We start from the raw sequence: 22340 nt of genomic DNA, 5'->3' as shown, positions 1-22340 counted from the left end.
GTGAGAACATGTAACAACCCTGCAGACACCAAGGTCAGTGAAGGAGGGGAGGAGGTGCTCCAGGCGCCAGAGCAGAGATTCCCCTGCAGCCTGTGGTGAAGACCATGGTGAGGCAGGTTGTTCCCCTGCATGGAGGTTAACGGTGGAGCAGATATCCACCTGCAGCCCATGGAGGACCCTACACTGAAGCAGGTGGATGCCTGGAGGAGGCTGTGACCCCATGGAGAGCCCGTGCTGAAGCAGGCTCCTGGCAGGACCTGTGGCCCCGTGGAGAGAGGAGCCCAGGCTGGAGCAGGTTTGCTGGCAGGACTTGTGGCTCCATTGGGGGACCCACGCTGGAGCAGTCTGGTCCTGAAGGACTGCACCCCATGGAAGGGACCCACGCCAGAGCAGTTCATGAAGAACTGCAACCCTTGGGAAGGACCCACGTTGGAGAAGTTCATGGAGGACTGTCTCCTGTGGGAGGGACCCCACGCTGGAGCAGGGGAAGAGTGTGAGGAGTCCTCCCCCTGAGGAGGAAGGAGCAGCAGAGACAACGTGTGATGAACTGACCCCAACCCCCATTCCCTGTCCCCCTGCTCCACTCGGGGCGGGGAGGTAGAGAAAATCGGGAGTGAAGTTGAGCCCAGGAAGAAGGGAGGGGTAGGGGGGGAAGGTGTTTTAAGATTTGGGTTTATTTCTCATTATCCTACTCTGATTTGATTGGTAATAAACAAAACTAATTTTGTAAAGTCGAGTCTGTTTTGCCCATGATGGTAATTGGTGAGTGATCTCTCCCTGTCCTTGTCTCGACCCACCAGCCACCAGAGTTATGTTTTCTCTCCCCTGTCCAGCTGAGGAGGGGAGTGATAGAGCGGCTTGGTGGGCACCTGGTGTCCAGCCAGGGTCAACCCACCACATGAGAGAGTGGACATGATCCTCCAGTCCTGAAGGCACGGACATGGAATCCCACACCCAAGGAGCACACAGAATGAAACCTGTGGCCTTTTTACTGCAGTGTAGCAAAGGGATACTAGATTATATATGCTTTATACACAGAAGAATCTTCTAACATGTTTTTCAATATACATACGTAAAACTGTACAATGTGGTACTTCCACACAGTGGGCAAAGAGCAGCTCCCAGGGCCATAGCTATTGAAGAGTGTAGAAAATGCAACCAGCCTTGGTCGCTCAGGCCAGGCAAGCCTGGGCAGTAGGCCAGGGAGAAGAGGAAAGGTTTGGGAAAATGTTGCCAGTGCCTGGCTTAGAGGCACTCTGCTTTTTTCTTTTTCCTTTTTTTTTTTTTCCCCCACCAGGACTCATGCCAACACTAAGCCCATGCCAGCGCTGGCAACACCCAACTAAAGTTGCAAGATACACAGCGAAAGACACAGAATAAAAGCACAAAACAGTAATGAAGACCCTACAATCCCATCTGTAACCAGTGTCCTTCGTGACCCACTGAAGTCCATGCTATTATGGCTCCAGAATCCTGTTCTGATCAGGATGTAGGATGTGGGCAAAACCTCTGAAAAGAAATCAGGCTGCGTATCTGATTTTTGAAATGCCTATTTTGGTGCAGGCAAAGACTGGCAGCACTGGCTTTCCCTCTGTCCCACGTACTTGGTGTCAGGTGGCAGGGAAGACCTGACGTTACTCCGGTGCTCTGTCAAACTTGGTAAGTCAGCCCACCCACTGATTTTGGGGTCACCTTGCTAGAGGTTTGCTTTTTAGAGCAGACAGACTGAAAATTTAAGAGATACACAAATCTGCTGCAAAATAAAGAAAATAAATTTCAGCAACATTTAAAAAAACCCAAACTATTGCTATTTTGAATAAAAAAATCCTATCTTATATCAAACAAAATAATTCAGTTTCTAGTACTTTTTACCTTGAAATGTCATGTGCTGGGAAACACTGTAATTATGGCTGATGTTGATTTAAATTAGGCAGATTGAAACAAAACATGGTGGAATCAAGGAGTTTGTATTAGAAGTAGCAGAAATAATTTCATCCCCTTACTGGGATAATAACAGTACCAAAGTAGCCAAAAATTTTACTTGAGTCTAGTCAATGCATAGATCTGACAAACATTCTGCTTCGGTCATTTGCATTTTACTGAACTGATGGACAGTATTAGAGTTCTTAACACATTCCACTGAAACTCAACCGTCCTAATTTCTCTGTATCTTTCAGTCTATTGACGAGGGAAAAGGATGTTCCCAGTGACTCCATTCAACATCTTATCTGTTTTAAACATATTTTGACTGAAGCATGTGTCTCATCACTGTTTTTGGCAATCTCTTTCTGAGCTGAAGGTTTTGTCTGGTATTTCCCATGTGCAGAGACTAGCGCAAAAAGCAATTTCAGTAGGAATCCCAAATTCAAAGTTTCCTTTGGAAATACATTGATTCATTAAGAAATGACAATTAGGTCTCTATTTAGAATTCAGCCCTCTAACACTACCAAATCAACTGCTTGCTCGACTGAGTGAACGAAGCCGTGCACGCTATTTTCGCAATATCCATTCACAAGATTGTGTCTTGCTGAAACTCCGGGTGATAAGAGGTGACTGCCACTCAGGTATGAACATATCTCTGCTGTTGCTGCTGCGCTGTGACATTATTTGATAGGTGTTTGCCTGAGGACACAGCACAAATCAATTGACGTGGGACCTATACCCACAGTGATTACCTCCATTTCCTATAGATATTCCAATATTAGTATATTTCTCCCCAGTTAATGATTTAATTAATAATTTCATTATTAATTTACTGGATGTACATGCCTCTTTAAAAACGGCATAGTCCATGTCTAGCTTTGATACTGAGTTGCTGGGGGAGAATGCGTTAGCAGCACTACAATGCACAGCTGTCCTGTATCTGTATTTTCTATTTGCCCTAAGCCATAGCATCCTTAGAACTTTCTCTGTATAATGAAGGCGAGTCACAGACACATTGCACCTACCAAGAAAATTAATGCACTTTTTGTACTGCGACATTTTTAATAATACTGAGCATTAGAAATAACAATACTAATAAAAAAAAAACAATCTATTTTCTATGTTGAAATAAACAAATACCAATCAATTAATATAACTGCTTTTGTCCAGGCCAAACTCTGGCTTGCGGAATGATGTTACAAACTCTTACAGCAATTACCAAATTAATATTAGCTTACATTAGACTATTTATTGTTTAAAAATATTTGCTAATTTGTTAAAATCTACAGTCCATGCAATATGTCACTTTGGAAAAAGAAACAACAGCTGATTTACATAAGCAAAAACCAGCATGAGACATGGCATGTGTTCCTTGCCTTCCCTAAGTGCTATAGAACATAATCATGATATTTATAAATGTGAATATAAATAAGGTAGAGATTCTAAAACCGTTTAAAAGTGTCTAACAGATCCTTTTTGTTCTAGCATCAGTGGCTAAACGTTTTCCAATACCCTAACGCTGCAGAATGTTCTAAGTATGTGAGGACTCTGTCCTGCAACCCTTAATCCTGTGATCAAAGCCTACTGAAATTGCTCCCAGGTGTACAAAAGTCTGTCCATTTGGGTCCTAAGCTGGCATTTGCTGTAAAAGGATATCAGACTTTTTTTAATGGCAGAAAGTATCTTGGATTTAGTTCAGTTAGATATTTAACAGTGGGATTTGCCAGACCATCACTGAAGACACTAGTTCATCTTGTCGCTGCTGCTTGGTCTTCTTGTTCACTCTTCTGTGTCCTTGGCCACCAGAAATGACTAATACTGAACTTGCTTTCATTTTCTTGGATCTCTGTCTTTTACTTTTAAATGAGATATTTTGATCCTTCAAAAGCTCATAAATGTTACTGTCCTCTGGCCTATGTTCGAGGGAACTTGATCCGTGAGACAAAGTAAGGGATCCAGAAGATGACGACAAGTCACTTTTTTGTGCAATGGATCCTACTGAACCCCCCAGCCAAACTGCAGTGTCATGGGTGTTACTAAGGGAAGAGCCTGGTCTTTCACTGTGCAGAGCGTTCTTTTGGTCATCATCTTTAGGTTCTGAGCCAGGAGGCAGGCTGTTCCTCAATTTGTTTCTGTTCTTCTTGATTATAGATGTAGCCGTTACAAGAAACTTGACTGGGCCATTGTGTGCATGATACGACACCATTCCTCTTCCTGGAAGGAAAAGAAAAAGACAATTAAAGAACATGTTCCACCATAATTAGTTCATGAAATTTGCTCTTAAACTCTTAAAACCCTATTATATGCATCCAGCCTGTCTTTCATCTTGTGTGTACACAATTTACCAAAAAATGTACCAAAAAAAAAAACTATTGTATCACAAGTGTTTTAAGACTGTACTAATAAATCAGCTGAAACGTGGCATTATGAATTTTAGTTGACTTACTGCACTCACAACCGCATGAGTACAGAAATGCTGCTAACTTCTTTTTGTGGCATCGACACAAATGTAACACTGGAGTTCTCTCCAGTAATCCACAAACAAAATATGTGGTTTTCAATTAATTTCAATACAATTTCCTATTGTACCTCTGTATCTCTTCAGAATAGCATAAGAACATCTGTTTCATTGTAACGGACCCCTCCACACTATACAGCAAGAACTAAAACTCATCCTTCTGAATGGCTGTCTAGTTACCATGGCAGATTCATAAGGAAATGACTGAACAATTATTATTATAATAAAAAAAATGTTTTTTCTTTTTTTTTTTAAAAGTATTTAAACAGTGGAATGTTGGTGGTACAAGGAAGATTTACACTGTGCAAATCATTAGAATGTATGAAAAACAAACTGCATACGGCCAAATTCAGAAGCTATAACAGTATCCGTATATGTGGCTTTTACAGAAAAGAAAGGGAAAAAAAAAAAAGCAGCATTCTACAAAAATCAGCTACAATATGGAAAAGAGCGAGGCTATCAAGGGAAAAACCCACAACCCTACAAATCACTCTGTCCATCCCTAACTCCCTAATGCATTCCAGGTTATGATATAACATGTTCTGCTTTTACAGAAAGTGCAATGATATAAAGATGAATTATCACTATTGGAAGCACTACTGGAAAAAGTCACAATTTTTCAGTTCCAATTCCAAATATGCTATCAAAGACTATAAAAATAGATCTCTAAATGTCATGTTGCTAGATCTGTGAAATCTGACAAATCTTGACCCCAAATAAATGCAAGAATATACAGATGACATAAACCACAATAATCAAAACAGAAAATGGAGGAATACAATGAGAGATTTTTTTATTCTGCAACTATGCATCTTCTTGTATTGCTTTTATTTTCACCTAACATAGGTTGCATATTTTTAAAGAAGTATTTATCCTGTGTCATACTGGATTATTGCTGCGTATTTTGCCAAACACAGAGGATTTCGTTTTCATTTTGCAAAGTTACATAAGCTTTTCTTCTTCCTGAAGGAAGTTGCAAACAGCTTGCCTCATAAAATCTGCCAGCTTCCCTCCACAGCACAGAAGCTCGAGCAGAATTCTGAACGCAAAACGTAGCATGGCAAAGCCCCTATTAAACACTATCTTGCTTCTGCTAGTAGCTTAAACATTTGCAAAGTGATACCGCAGCATTCATGCATTTGTATTTCAAATGGGGCAAAATGAAAGTAACTCAATAAATACATCTCTCCAAAATGCAAAAACCTTGATCATTGTCAAAAAAAAAAAGAAATATATACTCTCATATTTCCAAGTCTCCTGTTTTGGGGGGAAAGGCACAAAACCAATTTACTGAATAACCAGCCAGAGAACATACTAAATTTTCAGTACCTATGTCTCTGAACCTAATGAATCTGTTTTCCCCAAATGTGGAAGAAAGATTGTTTGCATTCTCTTCTCATCCCCTTGTATTTGACCATACTCTGACAGGATTAATGCCTATCCTATTCTTATGCCCCGAAGAAAAACAGTTGTCCTGGCTCAAACAACCGAGAAAAAACTAGGCAAGTATCTGGATATACTGTAAAGCTCAGAAAGAACAACAAATATATTTTCATCACAAAGCTCTGATAGATATCCAAACAATACATATAATTTGGCAGATTCACTTAAACTACTGACAGAAGAGAAATGAAATCTTCAGTATAAAACCATTGTACTCAATCCGTTTGAGAAATTCCACTCACCAGTTACTTTGGGAATCCCCTGCAAGCGTGGCACTGGCAGTGCTACTATTATACCCAGGTTTGTTCCAACCAGCAATAAACCATGGCACACCAGGAGGCTGGTCACAGAAACACGCTGCTGCCCTGTGAAGTTTAGGAAGTGCTCCGTTACTTAAGAGTGATGATCTTTGCCTAGATTAAAGTTAACTTCAGGCAAACAGAGTCAACTGTACCGTCTCATTCAGCAAAGCACTCATCGCAAAGGCAAATACTTTGCTGGATTGTGGTATTAAACTTTACATATTTGACAATTTAAATACTATCAAACTTCTGAAACATTCTGTCCTAAATCTCTAAACCACAGTATCTAAAAGTAGACATAGATTACCTTTACAAATATGCTTTTACGAATAGACTATGTTTGTATATTCTCAATAATAAAACTGAAAGGCATTTCACTTCACAATACTCAATAATATATTGCCATAATACACTATACTCAAGACTCAAACCTGTTCATGGCTACTTTTTTCTCCTAGTTTTTATTCTGTGAAACTGTATCAGAAGTGCTGTGTCCCCCGGTTGGAATTTGGGTCTCCCCATACACGAATGGCATTGGCATATTGGAATAAGTCCAATGGAAGGCAACCAAGATGATAGGAGACCGGAGCACAGAGTGTACAAGGAGAGGTTAGAAGTGTTGTCTGCACCTATCTGACAGGAGGGTGCACAGAAGACAGTCAGACTCCATTCAGATGTGCACAGTGATAGGGTCAGACACAATGGATCAAATTTGGAACATGGCAAATTTGGATTGTAAGTAGTGAAAAGCTTCTTCATCATAAGGGTGGTCAAACACTGCAAAGAAGTGTTGTTCAAAGCTGTTCAAAGAAGTTGTGGAATCTCCATCTGTCCAAAGATACTAAAAATTTGGCTGGACAAGTCCTTGAACAACCAGGTCTAATCAGGCCTGCTTCAAGAAAGATAGACAAGATAGCCTCCAGAGTAATTTCCAATCAAAATTATTCTATGATTCTATGATTTTCAACAACATATTATTTATGGGATTGCTATTTTTCTAATGAAAACAAAGTACTTTTTGCTTGCAATGCTTACTAAATATGTTTGATTCAGTTTAGATGGATTTTCAAAATGGCCTTGCCAAGTTGCAGAAATGGAAGCTACGGCCTGCCCAAACTTCTGCCATGGCCTAAGTTTATGTGGAGGAACATTTAAACTCTGCTGGAATCCTCCAGTTTCAAAACCTACATGTTCTTGGATTTATAATTAACTTTACATGCAAGAGAGCAGTCATTCCCATCTTCATCATAGCTCTCAAGTTGTTAATCACTTCATCAGTAAGTAGGGAATTTGGATTCCATGTCTGATATAACTTGGATGAACCTGCATGTTCCACACTTTAGAAAAGGACCTTAATTATAGTGTATCATAAATGAATGCATTTTCCACCTCATCCCTTGAAGCTGAGCCAATTTGCATCCAAGAATATATGAATCACAGACCCACTGGGAAAGCAGGGAAGGAGCAGCTTGACTGTAGCCCAAAGCACTCAACTGGAAAGCAGGAGGTGGACCACAGTCCAAGTCTTTCCTCACAGAACTTTACAAAAACAAAGTATTAACCCAGCAATGGTGTGTTGTAAACGGCACACACAGGCTGCAGGCCCAGATCTAGAATCCCACCTCTGTCTGCCCAAAACCACATTCTAAAATACCCTAAAGGCATGAGAGAGTTTATCACTTGTGGAGGAAGGGTCAGGCAACTCAGGAAGAGTACAGGGATCGCGTTAGGTCGTGCAGAGAGGAAATTAGAAAGGCAAAAGCCCAGCTAGAACTCCACCTGGCCACTGTTGTGAGAGACAACAAAAAATGCTTTTATAAGTATGTTAATGACAAAAGGAGAGCCAAGGAGAATCTCCATCCTCTATTGGATGCGGGGGGGAACGTTGCCACCAAGGATGAGGAAAAGGCTGAGGTACTCAACGCCTTCTTTGCCTCAGTCTGTAGTAGTCAGAATGGTTATCCTCAGGGTACTCAGCCCCCTGAGTTGGAAGACAGGGACGACAAGCAGGATAAACCCCCCATAATTCAAGAGGATGAAGTTCATGACCTGCTATGCCACCTGGATGTTCACAAGTCTATGGGGCCGGATGGGATCCACCCGAGGGTTCTGAGGGAGCTGGCGGAGGAGCTTGCCGAGCCGCTCTCCATCATTTACCAGCAGTCCTGGTTAACTGGGGAAGTCCCGGACGACTGGAGGCTCGCCAATGTGACTCCCATCTACAAGAAGGGCCGGAAGGAGGATCCGGGGAACTACAGGCCGGTCAGCCTGACCTCGGTGCCGGGGAAGATCATGGAGCGGTTGGTTTTGAGGGTGCTCACGAGCCATGTCCGGGACAACCAGGGGATCAGGCCCAGCCAGCACGGGTTCATGGAAGGCAGGTCCTGCTTGACCAACCTGATCTCCTTCTATGACCAGGTGACCCGCCTAGTGGATGAGGGAAAGGCAGTGGATGTGGTCTACCTGGACTTCAGTAAGGCCTTTGACACTGTCTCCCACAGCATTCTCCTAGAGAAGCTGGCGGCTCACGGCCTAGACAGGTGCACTCTTCGCTGGGTAAAAAACTGGCTGGACGGCCGGGCCCAGAGATTTGTGGTCAACGGAGTTAAATCCAGTTGGCGGCCGGTCACGAGCGGTGTTCCCCAGGGCTCAGTACTGGGGCCGGTCCTGTTCAATATCTTCATCAATGATCTGGACGAGGGGATCGAGTGCTCCCTCAGTAAGTTTGCAGACGACACCAAGTTGGGCGGGAGTGTTGATCTGCTGGAGGGTAGGAAGGCTCTGCAGAGGGACCTGGACAGGCTGGATCGATGGGCCGAGGCCAACTGTATGAGATTCAACAAGGCCAAGTGCCGGGTCCTGCACTTCGGCCACAACAACCCCAGGCAACGCTACAGGCTTGGGGAAGAGTGGCTGGAAAGCTGCCCAGAGGAAAAGGACCTGGGGGTACTGGTTGACAGCCGGCTGAACATGAGCCGGCAGTGTGCTCAGGTGGCCAAGAAGGCCAATGGCATCCTGGCCTGTATCAGAAATAGTGTGGCCAGCAGGAATAGGGAGGTGATCGTGCCCCTGTACTCGGCACTGGTGAGGCCGCACCTCGAATACTGTGTTCAGTTTTGGGCCCCTCACTACAAGAAGGACATGGAGGTGCTGGAGCGCGTCCAGAGGAGGGCAACGAAGCTGGTGAAGGGCCTGGAGCACAAGTCTTATGAGGAGCGGCTGAGGGAACTGGGGTTGTTTAGCCTGGAGAAGAGGAGGCTGAGGGGAGACCTCATCGCACTCTACAACTACCTGAAATGAGGGTGTAGCGAGGTGGGTGTTGGTCTCTTCTCCCAAGTAACTAGCGATAGGACAAGAGGAAATGGCCTCAAGTTGTGCCAAGGGAGGTTTAGATTGAACATTAGGAAAAATTTCTTTACTGAAAGAGTGGTCAGGCCTTGGAACAGGCTGCCCAGGGAAGTGGTGGAGTCACCATCCCTGGAGGTATTTAAAAGACGTGTAGATGAGGCCCTTAGGGACATGGTGTAGTGGGCATGGTGGTGTTGGGTTGACGGTTGGACACGATGATCTTAGAGGTCTTTTCCAACCTGTATGATTCTATGATTCTATGATTCTATGATTAGGTCACCCTCGGCAGGTGTAACAAGCACGAGTAAGTTGAAGAGGGTCCATCTACTCATGCAGACCTTCAGAGACACCTATGTTGTTTTCCGTAAAGTGTAGGTGTTTATGCTGGTAGGACTGCATCATCCCTCTTCAGCTAGATAAGCATGGATGGTCTATGCCTATGGATAAATTACAAGTCTTTTGAAGCTTGGAGTTTGCTTTTTTGATTTTTTTTTTTTTGTATGGTTGGTTTGGTTTTGGTAGGGGTTCTTTAGCATCTTTTTTTTTTGTTTTGTTTGTTTTTTTGAGATACTAATGGGAATAATTTAGTTTCCAAAACAAAGCACAAAGGTGCTCCTTCAGCACAAAAAAAGTTCAAACGGTAATGCCCAAACACCTCTGTGTACTGAAATTTTCAAAAATTAGTATTTGAATTCTGTGATTTAGAGCTCAGGCTTGGCGAGTCCTCTGCCACAACTGATGCCACAGCAAGTGCAAGGTAACGGCAGGTTAGCTTAACCTCACTCCGTTTCATTTAAAGCTTGTTTTATAAAGTAAAAACATAAATACCTAAGTACAATTTTTAAACTTTTAAAATTATCAAAAACGCCAATTGTACTTTTGCCTCTCAAACCCCTTGCAGAAGCAAGATGCTCACATTTTTAAACAACAGATCTTTAATGCTCTTTTAAGCACTTAAAATGTAAAATAATACGCATGATTTCATACTCCAACCCTGAAGCAACTTCTAACCCGTAATTTTTACCCGTGAAAACTGGTATATGCATTACTATTTCCATAGGTGAAAACAGCAAGTTATCAGCCAGCAACTCAGAATCTTAAACACTGAGCATAACCTTAAGCATGAACTATCTATATATAGTGAGGTCAAAAGGAAAACCACTTGCTTTGAAATCTTGGGAAAGCAGGAAACATCTGCATCTGAAAATAAACTTTGAAATAGCACATAACAACTCAAAAAATGATATATAGATTGGAAAAACTATTAAAATATTAACTTAAAATATTAGTTATCTGCTAGCCAAGGTTTGAAATCATACTTTTCTTTGTTATTTTGTGACTTTTTATTTTGATGTATTTCAAATTCAGAGGAAAAAAAATGTAAAACCAATTCTCCAGAATGCATTATGCAGTAAGCACAGAAATTAACAAGTTAAGAAGGGAAAATGATAAACATAAATGCCAAAACCAATCAAATACTCTTATCTTTAAATGACAGCTTTTAGATCACACCATCCCAATGCAATGACAGAACTGTTAACACCTGTAAAATAATCTGACCAAGATCTTGACTTTATGAAGAACTGAAGCCAACAATTAAGCTCATATATGGACAAATGGTTTTATTGCCTATTGCTCTATGTTCACCCTTCTCAGGTCTCAGTTACAACAACCACTGGGGTAAACCCTCATGTGTTCCCACATAGATCTTCTGAAGTCAACCCTGGGTAGGTGCAAGGGCACACTGGTGCATATGCTCTTACATGACCACGCTGCTCTTACTATATTAAAAAAAAGCTCACTGTACAGATCTATTGGGCTGACCTAAAATTTTCCCCAATCTTTTTACCATTTCCCAGCAGTAAAATCATAAAACAACTGCATTTTATGGTCTGGCACTTGGTGCAGTGGCGACAAAAGAAAGCCGTAAGCCTCAAAGTATAGTTTGTTTTCTGCAGAGAGGAAATGATACATTTTTTTCCTTTGCTTTTCTCATCTGTTTCCAGGAAACACACATGCCATTAGGGGATATATGGATATAAACAGAATACAGCAACTTAAGCAGAAATCACCTCTTTGTTAAACAGGTAGCTGTCATCGTCCACATGAGCAATGAAATTACATGTATCAAGGTCACAGAAATCTCTTTAAAAGGACAAACTAGTTTAAAACTGAGAGGAAAAACATGTTTAAGGATGTTCTCGAATAACGAAATATTGAATGTGACTATGAAAAAACAAGTGGACTGTCTACTCATGTATAGTATTTTACCTTTTTTTGGTGTGAGCTGTGATAAAGGCTGGTGAAAAGCTGCCTTTGTTGACATTTCAATTACAGATCACAAACACTAAGCATAAACTTGCTCTAGAAATGAAGTATATTGCACTAGTGAAGTGTGTATATTTGTCTTCAAATGTTAATAGATTTTTTTTCTGCTGCTCAGTATGCCCTCTGTTCAGCTAACAGAGCTGTGCTTGGGCCACTTAAAAGCAATCCTGCTGTACTGTGGTTTACTAGATAGTGAAATAAATAGCTACCTGGACCTATAGCAATCATGATGCTCTTCCTCTCAACCATTCTCTTCCTTTCTCATATGGCATTTGTGCTTTTTTGGCATTTTGTTATAGAACGCAAGCTTGTTATACATTACTAGGAAGTATTTTTTATGATATATGAAGCAAAGGTACTGTGGACCACTCTGGACTAAATACCTATCCCACGGTTGCCTCTGTGACCCTGGTTTAATTTCCAGTCCTGCTTTCCTACACACAAACTTCTCATAACTCCAGAAAGCAGGAGCCCCCCCAGCTGCATTCTTTATAAGTAGACTGCCACAGGTTTAAAAAGTTATGTCCAGCAGATAAAAGATTCTGCCAGACACAGTCTGCTTTTTTACATTATTAAACTTTGCTGAATCGTAAGGACAATCACCTCCTGTGCCATTTCCCTCACACTTCATTCCTCTGTGATCCTGTCCTGCCCACTCTGCTGCAGGGTTGTCTTCCTCAAAGCAAAGGAGGCACATCCCTTGCAACAAGGAGAGCAGGCACCGATATTTAAAGCCGTCTCCTCCTAAGAACAAATTTGGGAAAATCTAATGCTATGAGAACTGGTTACTAAGGTTATGAGAACCTCCTACTCCTCTATCTTAATTAGTTACTACAGCTATCCTTTAAATACAGCACTGTAACTCACGCTAACCATTCCTGACAGTGACAGTAAATTTTACTTTTACTTCTGCTGTATAACAAAAAAATAATTTCATTAACTTCATGGAGTGACGTTCCTCTCACTTACATTGCTTTAAACGAACACACAGATGACATCTCCAGATAGCCTATTGAGCCAATATTATGTATTGTTGTTCCTACTAAAATCTTGGCAAAAGAAGTCCAGCTTCTTTGAAGTTATATCAAGATCTTGCCTTTTTAATCTCTCTTCTTAAGACTCTTGGCAATATTTTTACACCAATTTCTTCTCTCTCATTTCAATAAAAGTTGAATTTTTACTTCTCTGTTATTTTGCATATTAAGGAACTCCTGCTGGATTTCAGAAAACTAACAGAGCTGTTTCCCTTAAAACTAAGTGTCCTAAAAATCCTCAGTAAAGGCAAATACGTATTTTGTAAATACGCAGCTATTTCACTCCTTCTGTTTCACTTTGTTTTTTGTCTTTTTTTTATCTCAGTATATACTACACAGAGCTTGATTTATTCTTTGGCTGCTTTTAGTTCCAAAAAGTCCTTACTGCTGCTTTATTATGTAAACCTCCTACTCCTCTGTCTTTTAGCCTTTGTTGTTGCAGCATTATTGGGATCATATAAACAGGCCCAAGAGCTGCTGCTAAATAATTGAAATTCATTTCATTTTTAGAATGGATTATCCCTTGGAACATTTGCTGTAACAATGTTCTACTCCTGAAATAAATTTCCGTATCCTTTCACTGGCGTGCTTTTTGTGAAGTCACTGAGGGGAAAAAAAAAGGAACTAAAATGGGTAAGAATGACACCGAGGAGATACAATTAGCTAAAAACTCTTTTACAAAAAAAACCAGTATGTTACATCAGCAGTTTTATTACCATGGCAATGAACACTAAAGCTAAATTTTTGAAGATTTTTATATGCAGAAAATATGTATAAGGGAGGCCCTACTTCCCTTTTTCCCCTGCTATATCAGCAGAACATATTAAAAGTTAATCTTTTTACAACTGATCTTGATTTCTTTGCATAACTGTGATGAATTCAATCAAATGACCTATTTAAAGGCAGGCCATTTCCTGCTGTTCAGTGTTGGAGCTACAGTCAAACACCACATGTAAAAAACACCCTGTCTACAACATGATATAAATGGACACAATTTAAAATAGAGCTTTATTGCAAAGCTAATGTCGTCTTAAAGAAAACATGGTAAGAAGACAGAGACTGAAGAAGTGAAACATTTTTGATGCAAGATTTATACCTAACTCTTGTAAGAATAAATATAAATATAATCTCAATGCAGGAAGAACTGGCTTCTGCTAGAAATGAAGCAATACAGCCGGCACACACATTGCCCATAAAACTGCAGAAGCAATGTCTATTGCAGTCTATAAACAGGGAGAGACAGAAAGAACGGTTGTCCCCTCATGGACACCTGGTGCTCAGCCATGCCAGCATCATTTTTTTGTCTGTCTCTTCTCCTGGCACTGCCACAGCTCCCACCTGATGTGCTTGCTGATGCTGAGGTCCTAGCCACTCACTTGCAAAACTGATACAGGCCAGTGCAACTGTCTGTGACACTGATGACTTGGGGATGATTGAACAGCTTCTGTCTTAAAACACTTAAAGATCTGTTAAACTTTATCCTAACAACCACAGGGTCCATCTTTACTTATAAGGCTAACCTTTTAATTCAACAAATTAAAGCTCCAATGAGCAAAACACGGAACACACTCCAAAATGGCAGCATGTGAGTGGTTCAGCTGAGTTCACTGGGACTACTGATGTAACTAAAATTAAGCAAGTGGTTTTTTGGTCCGGATCCTAGGCAAATTGACTCCATCATGTACTTTGATACTAAGTTCCAGAAGCAAATGCTAAACTCTGAAAAGCAAACACATTTTCATGGCGGACTGCATTGTCTTACTACTTCACAGTCACAAAAAAAAAAAAAGACTAAACAGAAGAATCCACCTGCTTATCTATATAAGCACATTTATAACCTCTAAGGAGGAGAGCTGCTACTCAACCAGCTCACTGCACACATTGTTCTCCTGGGCAGGCGACACACTGTGATTTACTAAAGCAAATAGTCATGAGACAGTTATCAGACTCAAAGTCCGAGATGGACCTTCTGATTCTGGCCTAATCTACAACGCTCTGGAGAATGACGGTGATAAAGACAAAGCAAAAATGTTATCATACGATGTGATTCAGCTACCTGGCAACATATTGTGAACAGGTGTGGCAATGTTAATATCCTGGAGGTGCTTCAGTGTCTCAGTGTGGAACAGGCGAAGCGTAGATCCAGATGTGAAGGCAATCCAGATTCCCACCCCAGCAACAGCCATGTGAGAGATTACCATCCCTTCCTCTTGATGGGCTTCAAAATGGCTCTGTAAGAAAAACAAGGACTCTGTGGGGAGATGCAACTGAACGTCATTCAACCTTCCTCATCAGCTCTTCACTGTAGGCACTGTATCTTTGTCCTCTGTGTCAAGGACAAAGCTAGCTTCCTCTGCTTTGCTCAGGATATGTTTTGACTGCTGCATATGATGTGTTAATTTTCCTGTTACATTTTTGAAAATACATCATCATTACTATGGAAGGATTCTCAGCACTTGAGCCAAAGTTCTACCTAATGATAGAGTAACTTCACAGTAACTTAGATATTGTATTTATTAAAAATATTGCACAGGAGGGGTTGGCAAGCCCATAACAGCTCAGACTTAAAAGGATTTTGTATTTCTTTATTGATACTCCTTCGGGAAAACTACCATGGATGAGGTTCCTGGGAGTGGGCAGATTTTTTCCTAATATGTTACTTTTATCTACAGCAGAACTTCTCTTTAAACAATAAAAAAAAATTTTTCTTCTATTCTGTTAGGGGGTCTTTTCAGAATAAGGATAATAGAATCAAGGAAAAAGTCATCTTTAGAAAGCAGAGAGTTTATGAATACAAATATACAATTATTTGCTCAACTACGTACATAACAATGTGAGCCTTAATACTGTGGCTTGCTTTTTAACTCATAGACACTTCTGAATTTCACAAGTATTAGCTATTTTGTTTTCCTGTCCTTCAAAATATTGATGCTTCTCATCAGAAAGGCCAAAATCCTCCTTCTGAAGTTAAGTAATACATGACTTTGAGGACAGACCTTTTTCCTTGATCTAGTGCCTTCACAGTTACAACTTCTGCATGGCTCCAGGAAGGCTGAAACCTCTCTACATGCCTCTGTTAATGTGCAAGATAAAGCTGTAGTAAAGTTCTTCAATCATTAACAAGAAGTAGGGATTTTTTTTTTCCAGTTCTGTCTTGTAAGTAAACTGCCTCTGAAGTTAAACACAGCCTTTTAATGTTGTGCCAGCTATTATCAAATACAGAGAGCTATTCTGATAAACATAAAACCTCCTTGGCTAAATAAATGACAAACTGTCCCTTGGATACAAATCTCCCTCTGAGGGATATGGAAGTAAGTATCTGCTCTAATATTCACACTACATATTATATACTCTTAATTATATTTGCAGGTAAAATGCAAAAGTACCCCCTTCCTCCTTGTAAAACTACACTTAAATTTTCCATGCATTACAATTAAGAGTAACATTTTGGTCATTTTGCATTAAAATCTAAATTACCTGTTTCTCAGGATAAGCTCTTAGCCTAAGACAGTTATGTTTTGAATATATTAGGGTTATAGATATATTGTTCAAATTCTCCATCTAAATTCAACAAACAGGCTAAGATCAGAAATAAAGAATAGAAGTTTAAGCTTTCATAAAGTGTAACTTCTGATACTAAGTAGGCACTTAACTGGCTGTTTAAAAATAAGGGGAATGATTTTTTTTTCTTTTCATTTGTTAACACTATTCTTCAAATGTTCAGTTTTTAGTAAATGAACAGGGAAGTTTCTCTTCAGCTATTAGGCAGTGGTTCAGTTTTTGAGTGTTACTGTATCACCTTTTGACTCTTTGAATAACGACACTGCAGAATGCAAGGTAAGCAGCTTCAGCAGGCACATTTATATTCACTGTTTTCCTCGAGTAACCTCCCCATTCATTCTTTACCAAATGATATATACAATTTGAAAATAATGCAATTTATTCAACAGAAGAATTAATCCGTGAACAACATCTTTCAAAGCCAGAAACAGCTCTTATGACTAAATTTCCTGATATTCTCATCATGCATGTTTCATTGCAAAAAGGATTTTAAAATAGTAACTTCTGTTTACAGACTTATACATCCCTACACTGATGACCAACTGACTTTTGAAAACTTCTCAGGGACAGATCCAAGGCTGCTGAAGTGAACCTGACCAGCAACTTGCACTGTTTGAAATCAGAAGAAAAATGAGGCAGATAGTAAGAAATAAATTTTCTCTGGAGTGGTCTGACCGCAGCTGACAATTCTGTTGGTGCCACTGTAAACAACTTGCACATGCATTTTTGTCATATTCCATTTTTACCAGCCAACTCATTATACTCCCACTTAGTCTGTCCTGCTGTTCGTACAGCTGTCTGCTGAAACACGTAGACACATTTAAAGTAAAACTGTAATACTGTCAACACCTCAAGAAGCATGTAAAAAGAACTATTCTTTTCATTCAAAGGGTCTTCTAACATGGAGCAGGAACATACCCCAAGTCTGTACGTTCTTTTACAAATGCGTAAGTTTTTGTACAGAGGATAGCTTTGACATCTGTTTCAATTACATGTCTATCTGAAAACCAATAGCTGGCCTTTTTCTTCAATTATTTTTTTTTCCTCATAACAAGAAATACAGATACAAAGGGTCAAAAATGTCCTACTCCCTTCGTTATCAAAAAAAAAAAAAAAACAAAACAAAAACCGAACTTCATTTTACTCTTCTCTTTTAGTTTTCATACCTACATTCCTCTCTATTCAGAGCCCAGCTTTTTTCCCCTCAGGCTCTCTCGTTCAAACTCTATAGCAACACGAGAGCTGCAGAAGACGTTCTGGATGCCGCAGCCCGCCTGCCCAGCCGCGCAGCCCGACATAGCTCACTATTGTTTCAGCGGCACGGGGCATAGCTGGAGTCTTTCTTTTGAGGGGGTGCTCACTTGCACCAAACAGCTGCGCCAAGAACTGAACCATGATTTCTCAAGCTTCATGAGAGATGCATAATGGGTATCATTGTCCACAAGGTAAAACAAATGACTTTTCCTACTTTAAAGAAGTTACAGTACTCAGGCAACATACACTCATGTATAGGGATTTTGTTTATTCAGCTGAACATTTCAGAGTAATTTGTGTATAGTTAGCCAAGTTTTAAACACAAGACAAAACAAACCAGGATGGAATGCCATTCAATTGGTGACTTTATTTGGTTAAATACTCTGGCATTTTTTGCTGTTTTTAAACAAACACATACTGCCTTTGCAGAGCATAAGGGTCTACAAGCACAGAAGACCACTATGGGATCAAGGTCTATACCCAACGGCAATACAATTGTCAGATCTAGGGTCAAGACTAAGGACAAATTTCTTCTTCACGGAAAGAGTATCAGAGTATGTAATTAATATATAGTAGCAATCGATGTGTTTCTCACATGTGCCTTGCCAAGGAGCTTGTGGCATTGTGCCAGTTTGGGGCACTGTTCCAATAAAAGACATTTCCTAAAACATTTTATTACAGTAACATATCATTAAAACAAGTGAACTGAGAGCCTTATCCATATCAGAAGGGGAAAAAAGGCAGGAAAAGTGAGTAACATCTAAACCCAATCTGTAGGATGCCAAACCTGCTCATTTACTAATAGTTATTAAAAAAAAGCTTAAGTAAGAATCTTACAAAAGCAAGGAGGCATGGAATGAGATTGTTTTCAAGGATAATGTTACTTTGCACTTAGCAAATGCACAGACAGTTGAATATGAGGTACCTATGAAGCAGGGAGTGCCTCACAAGGACGAAGTTTACAAAAGGTCTTGAATATGCTCATGGGCTTGCACAAATATCGCCTTAAAAACTAGTCAGGTGCCTTTATAGGTAACATATATGACACAGAGCATGTAATATGTATGCATGATAGTAGAAAGCAATGAACAAACAAGCAGCTGTAATTTGAAGTATATGGAGATATAAAGGAGTTCAGAAAAGAAGGAAGTTGAGCCCTGTGCAACACCTGGATTCCTAGGTGATAGATATTCCTTTGTTGATAGAGCAAAGATGAATATTATGCAAAAAATCTTGAGTGAAATCATTACTACTAACTCAACAAGAGAGGGCACAGAGGGAGAACAAACATTTCCTTGCTGCTGTTTCCCTTCACACAGCAAAGCTGCTGCTCTGCAAGTAAGGAAGAGGTAGCACAGATATATTCAGCTGCTGATACTGTTAAAAATATTCCCTATAGACAGAGTCTAAATTGCCTCATGTATAATATAATATAGAAACAATATTGCCAATGAACGTGGTATGTACATCATAGCAGATCACCTTTGGAAATATAAACCCAGGAAGTTATCAAACCAAGTCAGGTAACTGAGCAGGTAGCAATAGTAAAAACATTAGTGAGCTGTTTAGTCTGGTGAGATAATGAAAACAAGATCAATACTTGCGTATGTCACAGGACAAGTAAAGAGGCAACAGAAAACCATCATTTGTTCACAATTCTATGAGGAAGATGACATGCTATAGTATAGATATTTGTGTGGAATAAAAAAGATGACCCTCAGCCAGTCACACAAAAAATCATCACGTTCTTGAATAAGATTATCTGTGTTGAGAAAACATTATTCAACCTATACGCACCATTTCCAGTGCACCACTTCTCATATGTTGTTTGCTGCAGCATTCAGTACCTGTATATTAATTATAGCTATATCAGTGGATCTATAATAATCTGAGCTCTGAATACAATGGATGGGTTAGTTTACAAAGCACTCTGGAAATGAAAAGAAACCTCCTGTGATGCTTTGTAGGAAAACTTGTAGTAACAGCTGAAAAATGAGACTACCATGTCTGAGAGATATTGATAGAACATTTATTATTTTCTCTCTCTGAACTTCTGTTTTCAATACTGCAATCCATTATACTGTATTTTGACAGAGTAAGCTTTATACATTCTTTAATCCTCAAAGTTTGTATAACTCTGGTTTTGTTCTCCTGTGCCAAAACAGCACAGCATAGCCTGAACTGCAGCCATACCATCTGATCTAGGAAGAGCTTTGTGACAGGATTAGGCCAGAATTGCCAAACTTATTTACAGAGACCTGGCTGTATGTAACCAACCTCACACGGGAACAATCTGGCTGCGATCTCTTACCATTGCTATGTATTTCTTGGTGAGAATCGGAGAGATTCATCATCAAAGTCTGTAGGACGGTAACCAGGTGTCCCAGAGAATACCCTGCCCCCCCAATGAAGTTAACAAAAGTCCATTCCAAGCACCTATCCAAATCACTCTTCCAAAATCTTTCCCTCATCATACCATTCAAACTATCAACAAAACAAGCCTTAAAGAAAAACAAAGTAGGAAAATACATGATCCCAGCATCTACTTGGATGAAACAAGTCTCCCAGAAAGCACAGATAAAGACAGGGGAAATTAGGACGTTAGCTATTTCCCTGCAAACCCATGACAATGACTCACAGAATCAATTGTACCAAATAGACGATTGTTGGGAGAAAACACGATCATCAATGAAACAAAAAAGCAGCAACAAAGCACACAAAGAAGGAGGCTGTGAGCTCATCACGACTCCTGTTTGAAAGAACTTCATGGCTGTAAACATCATGCAACTCAGTGTAACTATATTGTAGGTTGAAGGAGAGGCTTAATTCCTAATGTTTCATCAACTCTAAACTTTAGACCACTAAGACATTCTTTTGGTGGAGACTGCAATTTTGACAGAAATGAGGGCTTAACGCTTTCTGGAAAATGTGGTCACAAATATGAGCTTGAATCCTTAACACTCTTCTTTCCTTCCAGAAAAGCTGACTTTTGTATGATTATTCATTGGAAAATGTCCTTACGCAAAGCAAATTTTTGTAGGCCACTGAGAAGCAAAACGCTGAAGAAATATATTATGAAATCATCAGAAGGTACAAGTAACATATAACTATGTAGAGGCAGTCTCTTAATTAAACCTTCTTCTGGAATTAACAAGCAATTCCTATAGGCACCCACGTCTTTGCTGCCTTTCCTCAGATCTCATTTTTAAGCAAACCTCTTGCCCCAAATACTCTATGAGTTCCAAGCACCTTATGGAAACCTGAGGGAAAACAGAAGCAAACCTAGGTCTAATGAGATATCAGCAGAGAACATCACGGCAGAATTTCAAACTGCGGGGAGTGGGATTTAAGAAAACCGTATTTCATGAAAAGCTTCCTGAATCATGACGCTTCTTAAACAGATTTTAATGTTTAAAATTTCACCACTGACAACCTGTAGCATAGTATGTGAGAAATGCTTTTAAAAGTGCTTACCTCTATGGAATGTGTAACAGTGCTAATTATAAAAATTTGTCCACCACATGCAGCCCAAATGGTCTCCTCCATCACAAGCAAACTTCTAACAGGCAGAACCCCCAGTTTAACGATCTTCTGAGGTTCCGTGTTCCACATCCCATCTTCAATAAAAAAGAAGAAGAAAGGTTATACACAACAAAATGGTAATCTTTGTTTTAAAACAGTTTTGAAAACACTATCTCTCAAGCCTACTACTCGAATCTCTGCAAGTTGCCAGTTCAAGCTACACTGTGATTTACGTATGTTTAATTTTAGCTTCCAGGGTAAGTTTGTAAGGGTAATACAATATTAAGGGGAAAAACCAAAACCACACACTCATGTATTTGTTGACTGAACAAATTTTATCTGGATTAATTGATAAACAAAGAATCCCACATTGCTGTTCTGATACAACTGCTCTCCTTTCCAGAGGAAATACAGTCAGAAAGCCATGGCCGATACAATTTTCTCCAACTCAGAAGGAGCTCACAACCAACCTATTTCAAGATGAATCAACTTCCAACTAGGACAGAATCATCTTTCATGTGAAAAGTAGTCAGAAGGATTTTTACTGTAGGTCCTAATGAGCTCAGATGACTCTCTAGGAGCACGTTCATGGAATGGATTTCCTGCTACTACATGCTTCATTTAAGACAGAAATTTTTTTTAAAAAGAAATTAAAACTTAATTTTGTGCCATATCTTCACTTTTCCTATTTTTTCCCCCCAACTATAATCCGCAGTGTTTTTCTGTGGACTGCATTTAGCAGATCCAAATTACATTATGCATGTGTATGTGGCACAATCAATTATTCAGAGACCTTCTGATAAAAACTGCATGCTGCCACTTACCACTCTGATCACTCTCACTTGCTATCTCTTTGAAACAAGGATTAGCAGATTATTTCTCTCCAAATTTAAGAGCTAGCAACATGGGATTCTTGAAATAGTTGTAGCTGTGTCTTTTATAAATACAATTTGACATACTAAATATGTCAATAATCATTTTAATACTTTTATATTAGTTTATTTCTATTGTAAGCACTCGTTGAACATAAAGTCTCAAAGACCGCATTTCTATCCATTATGCTTTAGTAATAATATCAAAATCTGTTAAGTATCTGTTTTTACATTG

At 39.8% G+C, this 22340-nt stretch overlaps 1 protein-coding gene across 2 annotated transcripts in view; it reads right to left on the bottom strand.

Annotated features, from left to right (window-relative positions):
• Positions 1-1952: 1952 nt before the first annotated feature.
• Positions 1953-22340, bottom strand: part of ARHGEF10 (Rho guanine nucleotide exchange factor 10) — a 117582-nt gene continuing 97194 nt past the window's right edge. For both annotated transcript variants that reach the window (XM_075145183.1, XM_075145182.1), the window contains 4 exons: positions 21186-21328; positions 14953-15127; positions 6127-6249; positions 1953-4137 (listed from right to left, as the gene is read on the bottom strand). In XM_075145183.1, coding sequence (XP_075001284.1) covers positions 3623-4137; positions 6127-6249; positions 14953-15127; positions 21186-21328 — 956 coding nt within the window. In that variant the 3' untranslated portion in view covers positions 1953-3622. The remainder of the gene's footprint in view (positions 4138-6126; positions 6250-14952; positions 15128-21185; positions 21329-22340) is intronic.

This window comes from Calonectris borealis, chromosome 3, assembly GCF_964195595.1.
Source record: "Calonectris borealis chromosome 3, bCalBor7.hap1.2, whole genome shotgun sequence".
Taxonomy (NCBI): Eukaryota; Metazoa; Chordata; class Aves; order Procellariiformes; family Procellariidae; genus Calonectris; species Calonectris borealis.
Note: the sequence above shows the minus strand (reverse complement) of the source record. Positions and strands in the feature narration are given on the sequence as shown.